Raw genomic sequence first — 8,595 nt, 5'->3', positions numbered from 1 at the left:
TCTAGATACATCCATTTCTGTGACTAGTAATTCCATGCAGCCATACAGGCCTGTGTAATGCTACATGTTTTCCTTCCTTTATTCACATATACGTACTGGTTAGTTGGCTGACGAGTTGGGAGTTAAATAAATCACGCAACAGTTCACTACTACTCCCTCCGTTCCGAATTACTTGTCGCAGGTGTATTTTAGTTCTAGATACATCCATTTCTGCGACGAGTAATTTGGAACGGAGGAAGTACTACCAGGAGTAGTACACATACAGATGACAGCGCCATCGTTTTCACCTGAAACTACTGCTGTAGTAAAACTCTGTCGGTCGGGTCCCAGCGAGCAATACAACAGCAGGTTCTCATCTCACAGATCGATCAATGGGGTTTTATTTTTCCATCCACAAATCGCAATCGCCTCCAATCCAACAACAACAACAACGCATACAGAGGGGCACGATGAAAGGAACAAGATGCCACGGCCCCTCTCTCATTTCTGCAGGTCTATGTCCACCGTCGTCGTGTCGGAGCGGAGCCTCTTGGGCTCCCGCTCGCCCAGGTGCAGCGAGAAGCAGATGTCCTCCGCCGAGCTCTCCAGGTTGCAGTTGTTTTCCAGCTCGCCGTTGCCTCCTTGCTCGTCGCGCATCGGGGACATGCCCATCAGGTTTGGGATGAACTGCCGCTCCTCCACGTTGCTGTTTACCCCATCCACCGTGTCGACGTGGAACTCGTCGGGCCCAAAGGGCTGGTCCGTCGAGTTGGCAGAGCCGTCCCGTGGAAGCTGCTGGATGTTGATCCCCAGGGGCTCGTAGATCTTGTCCACTTTCTCGGCTTCTTGCGGGGTGGTGGCCACGGGTGGCGACGACTCGGTGGCCGTAGAATTGGCAGCCGCCACCGTGATCCTCTGCTCCTCCAGGGCCTCTGTTGTGCCAACCAACAAAGAGAGGAGGAAATCAAGGTGATGCTACAAACAAGGGATGCTGACAACAACATGTCTGTCTAGCTGTTGTGTGTCCAGCAGACAACACTCACTCAGTGTTAGGAAAAGGACAGACCTTGCAGCCCTTCGCTTGTCGTGATCAGATCGAGCTCGAGGAGGTCAAGAAGGCGCCCCAGATCAACACCACTCGTCCAGTTCTCTGGGCCCTGCCCACTTTTCAGCTTCAACCTTCCGCGGTTGGCCGTGCCACCCCATATAATCCCTATAGGCTGTGGCTTCTCACCATCTTGTCCTGTTAAGATTATAAGGCTTCCGCTGTCCCCTTCAAGATCAAACGTTTGCTGGTTCTCCCCGACGACAAGGAAGTCGGTGAAAAAGCATATGCCCTTCTCGTCGTTGTATTCAAGAGCATATGCCATGACGGTCCCTGTCGTATGGCCTGAGCTTCTTCCAACTTTCACAACTTGCTTCCCGATGAGACTGCCAATCGGGGACTGCAGATCGATTGCCTTGATGTCACCGATGAGTCCAACTCCTTTAACTGAGGTGCTGACATTGGTAATGTCAAAGTCGTCCGCAAATGGTATAAATGCACCATCAGCACGGACAAATGTTTCTGCAGATGCACCGCACAGGTAAATGGCATTTCAATTTATGAGAACAAGAGCATTATAAGGAAAAAAAATGGCAGCAAAAGCATGAAATGAGCGTGGTGAATGGAGTACAAGATACGCCATGTATGCCAAAAACACGAAATACTCAGAAACATTTCATTTTCTGTTTCACTAGAGTCGGCAGTTGAATAGTTGAACAAATATATGAAGCAATCTGTGATGACGAAAAATGTTACCTGGGTTCGTTCCCGCATAGATACCATACCAAACATCATCCGTGATAAAAGATGTGGCTCTCTCAACAGCACCGAGGTAAACTCCAGGTCCAAGATTAGGGGGCAACGGATGGAACATCTTCTGATTAGGATAATCCAGGTCAACTGCAACATGTCTGTTCGTTAGGAAGCCTACTTGCTTGTTGCCAGTTCGACTCTTCACGATGGCACCCAAAGTCCCGTATGTTTCAAGACTAGCTACCTGAGAATTAAAACCGAAACAACTAAGTCACAATATCAATTCATGAGAGTATGAGACTGGTATGTATGTCCAGAGTTATTCAGTGTCAATGCATGAAACTGATGTGTGTGTCGAGAGCTGACAGATAAATAATGATTTTGATGTACTAAATGAAAATGAATGGAATAAAAAAACAGAATCTCTGGTCTTTGTGGTGTATGATTTATAGCAAAGCAGGGTTTGGTAAACATATAAGAGTAGGAAAACCATAGTATTGACAGGTTGTTCGGTTGCATCATAGGAAAACATAGGAATGTTTTAAGAAGTTTTGAGTCAATGGAAGTAAAACTAAATAAAATACAGCGTGAATGAATCCCACAGCAAATTCATCCAGACTGCAATCCTACGGATGTGAGGTGTAATAACTAGTTAACTGTGAAGAGGACAGGGCAAACAGGCAACAGTAGCTGTGGAAAAAAAATATGACCTGTGAACCAGAGCCTATAGATGGATCACTACCCCGCAGCCCATCAACAAGCTCGTCATACAATTGTTCCTTTGGAGTCGGTGCTGGTGCACCATAATAAGAGAACTCAACAACATCAACATCACACCACACACCCCCAGGTCCCTGTTCATGGAAGGAACATTCACAGATACAGGTTATGAAAGTTCATACTAGTGTGGACTAAATAAGAAATTGCTAAAAACAAACAACAAAACCAAGTGTACCTCAAGGGCGGCTGGAAGGCACTGCGTAGGCCTGAGCCACTTCTTGTTAACCTTGCGAGCAACAAACACGAGGATGGCAGGCGTGTCGGTCAACGTGCCCTTCCTGATCCGAAAGCCTATGGCCGTGCCAAGGCTGAAGCGGCGCAGGATCTTGCTGTGGAACGCCCTTATAATCATGAGATCGAGCAAGGTGGTGGCCTGCTGGCCTTTGGGCAGGCGGCCAAGGTGTCCCGGCAGCACGCCCTTCTGCAGGTTCCCAAAGTAGTTGGCGCGGCCCTCGGCGGAGCCGTGCATCAGCGTAGACGTGGGCCAAGAGAAGTAGGCGGCGCTGCTTTCGGAGTGCTGACCAGCTGAGGCGACGGGCTGGAGAGGGGACGGGCAGCAGTTATGGCCGTTGCATCCGTTGTTCCTCTCCATGTCCAGCCCTGACCCCTCCGACTGCTGCTGCTGCGACGCATGCGCCTTCCAAATGTCTGAAGGCTGCATTATGCCAGTAGTACCATCTGGGTCTTTTGAGCTCTATAGGTCTTCAACATCAACCTGTAAGCATCAAAGAGCAGAACCTTGTGTTGAAAACAAATTCATTATACGACTCGGCATCAAACTAGACTAGAGAGTGTCCGGTAATATCAGAGACAAAATCATCGTTGTTGTCACTGGTAAACTGATTACAGCCGACCTCACTCACTCACTCACTGCTAAGTGATACGTAGTAGTGAGTATCTGCTAATACCACAAAGAAAACCATCGTTGTTGCCACTAGTTACAGCCGAACTAACTCACTCACTCACTCACTGCTAGTGCTAGTAGTACGTTCAGACGGTGATATTGCAGCATCTCTGAGTAACAACAGCTAACTAGAAGCAGCAGCATGGATCAATTCCGCTAAAACTGAGAGAGGCCGTGCACCCGCTGCATACCTCGGGTGGGTAGGGGGCGTGGTCGAGGCAGCGGTGGGGTGGCCGGCGACGGCGACGGCGACGGAGACGGAGACTCCGCGATGCGTGGAGAGCGGCTCAGAGCGGCGGCGCTGCTTGCGGATGCGGAGGCAACGGCGCCATTACCGGCCGCAGGATCTGGATGCGGAGGAGCTAGGGGGGAGCTGGGAGGCGGGCGGCCGGGCGGCCGGGGAGGTGGATCTGGCCGGGGAGGGTGTGGGGGAGTGGAGACGCAGACTCACGCTGGGATGTGATGTGTGGCACTTCCGCTGTAATTTCCCACCAAATTCGGATCCATTTGGGCTTTAGCTGCGTAAATTAACCACCTACTCCTTTTTGCCCACTCGACTGATCTCTCCCACCGCTGTGAAAAAACGAATTTGCTCCATCTAGAACCGAAATTCCATTACGAGGCCGGTCTCGGCTGATCAGAATCGTCCAGATGCATTTGAATTCGAGTCTCTAGATGTATTCTTTCACTATTTTATATCATACATAGATATCAAAGATAGTCACTCATTAAAAGATGGACGAGGCAACGGACACGTGATGATGTACTAGGGTTTGCGTCAGAGGAGGAGAGAGGACGGGCGGCGATGCAAAAACCTGTTCGAGGTTGGGATAGGAGTAGTAAAACGACGTGTGAGGGAAAGAGATGTGGGCTGGTCGGGTCCTGGGCTTGGCCCATGGGTTTGGCGTCGTCAAAGTGCGGACGATGCACAACGAAGAAGAGCTACACATCGAATGAATGATAAAGGAGCGGAATAAAAAACTCCTTGCGTATTTTTTAGATAGGTGAGCAAGTTTCAGATGATTCGGCGGAGCAGTAGCCCGTCAATGTCATGCTTGAACAACTAATCATATATAACAACCCGGTTAACGTTAGAGCGCCTAGCTTGATTTCTGAAGCAGCGGCCCAATTGACACAACCGGGTTGGCCTAAAAAAAGCGCCGTACGTGTGATCGGGCGACCATCACATATTAAAACACTCATTAGAGGTTGGACGAGGCGACGGACAAGTGATGTCGCACTAGGGGTTGCGATAGAGGAGGATAGGAGCAGGCGGCGGCGCAAACCTGTTTGAGGTTGGGATGGAAGTAGTAAAACGACGTGCGATAGAGAGATGTGGACTCGTCAGATTTTACTGCGCTTGGCCCATGTGTTTAACGTCATCGAAATACAAATAATAGACGACGAAGAGGAGCTAAACATTAAACGAATGGGAGAGCACGACGAAAGGAGCGGAATGGATAAAGAAAAAAAGAAATCTTACGTACTTTTTTGTATATGAAAAAAGATCCAAATAATTTAAGGGGGCAATAGCTCATCAACGTCATGCTTAAACAACCAATTATAGATACTAATCCGAATTAACGTGAGGGTTTCTAGCTTTATCTCCGGAGTAGCGGCTAGCTGACACAACTGACATGGCCCAAGCGAAGCAGCAAGATAGCGGAATGATCTTGTACATCCATATGTGTGATCGGGCACCCTCTCACAGTTTAAAACGCTGTCAGAGGAGAATATCGTTTTGGATCTCGGCCTTCATGGAGGCCGGATTTCAAAATTCAAATGTTTTAATTTCAAAATAATCTGAAAAAATTTGTACAAGTAAACTAAGGATGTGATGTGCATGTGTGTAAATTTTGAAAATGAAATACGTTGAAATGTGATCTGCAAAAAAGACAAATTCATGGTCTGAAAAGATGAATAGTATCATGTGTTAAAAAGCCACATATTATTATTTTTTCACAACCTCATTTCTACGTATATCATCTGAAAAATTATACACTTGTGCACTATGCCTCAACCTGCATATGTATTTTCTTTCAAAAATTTTGAAATGTAAAAATATGGATTTTCACGAATTTTGAATCTTGCATGTGAAGATCTTTATGGAGCTCGGCCTCCAAAAGCAATTTCTGCTGTTAGAGGGCCTATGTAGTTTAGTTATACTGTTTTGTCATATATATATGTAGACTCAAAGCGCTGTCAGAGGCCGTAGGTGGCTCACTTTTTTTTTAAATGAAATAAAGAATAAATTTGACCCACTTTGGACTTTGGAGTGGAAATCGAATCTGGAATGGAGTCGATTGGAACGTGCGGGGCCACCCTGTCAGTCACCCGTCCGACCCCAACCAACCAATAAAGCAAAGCCGACGGAGCGCACCGCATCTTCCTCCGACTCGCCGTCCGCCCCGATTCGCGAACCAAACCCTAACCCTACCTCATCGCTCCAATGGCCGGAGACCCGTCGCCGTCGCCGTCGCCGCCCGGATCCCCCGCCAAGCACCGGCGCCGCCGGGAGCGCGACGACGCGGACCCCGCCCCCGACGCCTCCCCGAAGCGCCGCAGGCACCACCACCGCCACCACCACCGCCACCGCCGTCCGGACGACGCCCAGCCCCCGCCGCCCTCCGCGGCCGACGGAGAAGACGTCGAGGAGGGGGAGATACTAGACGATGCCGGCGCCGGCGCCGGCGGGGCTATGGAAGTCGATGGCGGCCCCCGCGGGGACGACCCCGCATCTCCGCGAGCCGACCCGGTCTGTCTGCCCCCTTCTCCCTCACCCCCTCTCCCGTCATGCTGTGCTCGCCAATTCAAAGTCTCTGCTAATTATACATGCTGTGTGCCCTCTCTCAGTCTAGGCAACACTATATTAAGCCTCGATTGTTCAGCTGCAACTCTTTGTTAACCCTAGATTCGAAATCCTAGCCAGAGCAGCTAGGCAAATTCCTGAATGAATCACTTGGAACCACCAACCAACAGCTCGAACGAAAAGAATAGTATGTAGTTTTTTTCTTCTTCTGTGCTTTCTCCATCCATGCTGCTTGCTACCCGAGCCGGGAAATCTACTTACCTTTTGACGTGTTTCAAGTGCAGGAGCTAGTCGGTGATCATGCTGGCACCAACTCGGCCGTTGACGTGACGCAGCCTAGTCATTCTCCGCCCTCAAAAGATGAAGGCAGGTTGAATCACACTGCTCGTGGCTCTGAAAGCGTAGGTATCTTTTCAGGTGATGAGGATAATAATGGTAAAGGACATGAACAGAGTCACAGGGTGTCAAAGTCTCCACGGCCGACAAAGGACAGGGGAAGGAACCATGAGGACGAGCGTCAAACTCTGTCCTCTAATAACGATTCTCATCAGAGAGATCACACCACCAAGAGATCTCCTTCCTCCAGGAACCACATTGAAGAGGTTCATTCTAGGAATCACCCAAGGTCCGGAGAAGCTGATGCCAAAGCTAATGGTTCGCGGGCAAGTCCAAGGGCTGACCCTGATCGTGACAACAACGACAGGAATGGTTTTGGTAGGCATGCAACTAGGACACGGGAAGACGACAGAGAAAGGAGCAGCAGTCGTGTTGTTCGTGATGGACATAGTGATAGGCGTGATAGCCGGGAAAGATATATGGATGAAAGAAGGCACAGCAGCATAGATAGAGACAATGTTGATCGTAGGCACAGAGAAAGGAGCAGCAGTCATAGTAGACCTGACAGAAGGGAGAGCGCACACCACACTCGTGAAGAAAGCAGGGAGAGGGAAAGGCGAAGTGGTAGCTCAAGGCATAAAGACCATCATAAAAGGGATACAAGCAAGGATCGTTATAAAGATTATGTCACGGTTGCTACTGGACATGAAAGGGATAAAGTGAGAGATGATAGAGACAGGGGCCGGCACAGGGATAGAGAAAGTGAAACTCGTAGAAGTGGAGCTGGAGAACGCAAGGACAGAATTAGCAGTAGTGATAGACACAAGGACTCTACACGCTCGAAATATAGCACGTCTGATGCTCATAAAGACAGGTCAAGATCTGGGGAGAAAGGTAGAGATGTAGACAGCAGAAGCCATCGATCTAGAGAAGTGAAGGAACATTCTTTCAAGTAAGGCGTTGTTCACACGATCTGCTATCTTATTTGTTTTGTTGCTTTTATTTTCTGGCACCCCATACTTCTGTCCTTGTGGTATTAGGGAGGAAGATGAAGAAGAGTATCAAGAGAAAATTGAGCAACAGTTAGCAATGCAGGAAGAAGATGACCCTGAAAAAATTAAGGAGGAAGCGAGGAGAAGGAAAGAAGCTATTATGGCGAAATATAGGCAGCAACAAGCACAGAAGCAGCAACCGGAATCTTTACCTAGAAGCAATGATGAAGGTAACTTGATTAGCTAAATTTGACCTATTCATGGGCTAACGAATGTACGTGTACTAGTTTATGTCCCATTGAACGAACTTTGTTGTGATAAATGTCTGTTTATTGTACAGAAGCAAGAGCAGTGGATAAAGATGAGACTGTAGATATGAAAGGTGATAATGATAGCAATTCTACGGACAACGAGGAAGCTGAAAATAAGCAGGACTCTTCAGATGCATTTGTTGGTGAGGCAGACTTCAATGTGGGTAAGTCCCCTGCTCATGATGCTGTTTTAGCCTGTGCTGAAGCATTGGGCAATGAGGGGACAACAGGTGTTTCAGGCCTTGGAGAGGGTACTCCAAAGGTAATTTTGTTCTCTTACCCTGCTACACAGTTTATTAAGCAGAAAATTTATGTTGGTCCTGTTAATTTTCAGAGTGAGAGATCGGCAGATATGTTTTGTGATGACATCTTTGGAGAGTCACCTGCAGGATTTCGGAAATTGGTATGGCTCTTATCAGTTTTCTTTAGACATGTCAATACAGAAGTTAAAAAGATATATCTCCTGCTGCTCTGATTGTCCATGACACCTTGTTCTGTTTAAACTTTGAAGATGAAATTTATTTTCCCAGCGTCATATTAAAATACCCTTTTACTGTTTACTCAGTTCGAGATCATTTGGTTGTGCAGGGCAAGGGAGACGGCTTGTGTATTGAGAAAAATGCTCTGCATGATAATTGGGATGATCCTGAGGGTTACTATAGTAAGTTCTGCTCTATATTATGCTC

The 8,595-nt window shown here is 48.1% G+C and overlaps 2 protein-coding genes across 3 annotated transcripts in view; one reads left to right on the top strand and one right to left on the bottom strand.

Annotated features, from left to right (window-relative positions):
- Positions 1-266: 266 nt before the first annotated feature.
- Positions 267-3,868, bottom strand: LOC119298693 (protein NARROW LEAF 1-like). Its single transcript, XM_037575987.1, has 6 exons — positions 3,653-3,868; positions 2,733-3,272; positions 2,488-2,631; positions 1,781-2,021; positions 1,046-1,546; positions 267-911 (listed from the first exon to the last, which is right to left on the bottom strand). Exons 2-6 carry the CDS (start codon positions 3,216-3,218, stop codon positions 481-483), a joined length of 1,803 nt encoding a protein of 600 aa, XP_037431884.1. The 5' UTR covers positions 3,219-3,272; positions 3,653-3,868; the 3' UTR covers positions 267-480.
- Positions 3,869-5,864: 1,996 nt separating this feature from the next.
- The window catches only part of LOC119298692 (serine/threonine-protein kinase prpf4B-like), a 5,713-nt gene continuing 2,982 nt past the window's right edge, over positions 5,865-8,595 (top strand). For both annotated transcript variants that reach the window (XR_005145914.1, XM_037575986.1), the window contains exons 1-6: positions 5,865-6,216; positions 6,555-7,558; positions 7,647-7,828; positions 7,939-8,171; positions 8,244-8,312; positions 8,498-8,570. Coding sequence is in view for 1 of the 2 variants with exons in the window: in XM_037575986.1 (XP_037431883.1) it covers positions 5,911-6,216; positions 6,555-7,558; positions 7,647-7,828; positions 7,939-8,171; positions 8,244-8,312; positions 8,498-8,570 (1,867 nt within the window). In the remaining variant the exon portion in view is untranslated. The remainder of the gene's footprint in view (positions 6,217-6,554; positions 7,559-7,646; positions 7,829-7,938; positions 8,172-8,243; positions 8,313-8,497; positions 8,571-8,595) is intronic.

This window comes from Triticum dicoccoides, chromosome 5A, assembly GCF_002162155.2.
Source record: "Triticum dicoccoides isolate Atlit2015 ecotype Zavitan chromosome 5A, WEW_v2.0, whole genome shotgun sequence".
In the NCBI taxonomy this organism is placed as follows: domain Eukaryota; kingdom Viridiplantae; phylum Streptophyta; class Magnoliopsida; order Poales; family Poaceae; genus Triticum; species Triticum dicoccoides.
Note: the sequence above shows the minus strand (reverse complement) of the source record. Positions and strands in the feature narration are given on the sequence as shown.

Coding starts and splice junctions, on each gene's coding strand:
- LOC119298693 (XM_037575987.1), bottom strand. CDS start 3,218: ATGCAGCCTTCAGACATTTGGAAGGCGCATGCGTCGCAGCAGCAGCAG. Junction 2,022..2,487: donor CTATAGGCTCTGGTTCACAG/GTCATATTTTTT, acceptor TTTAATTCTCAG/GTAGCTAGTCTTGAAACATA. Junction 1,547..1,780: donor CTATGCGGGAACGAACCCAG/GTAACATTTTTC, acceptor GTGCATCTGCAG/AAACATTTGTCCGTGCTGAT.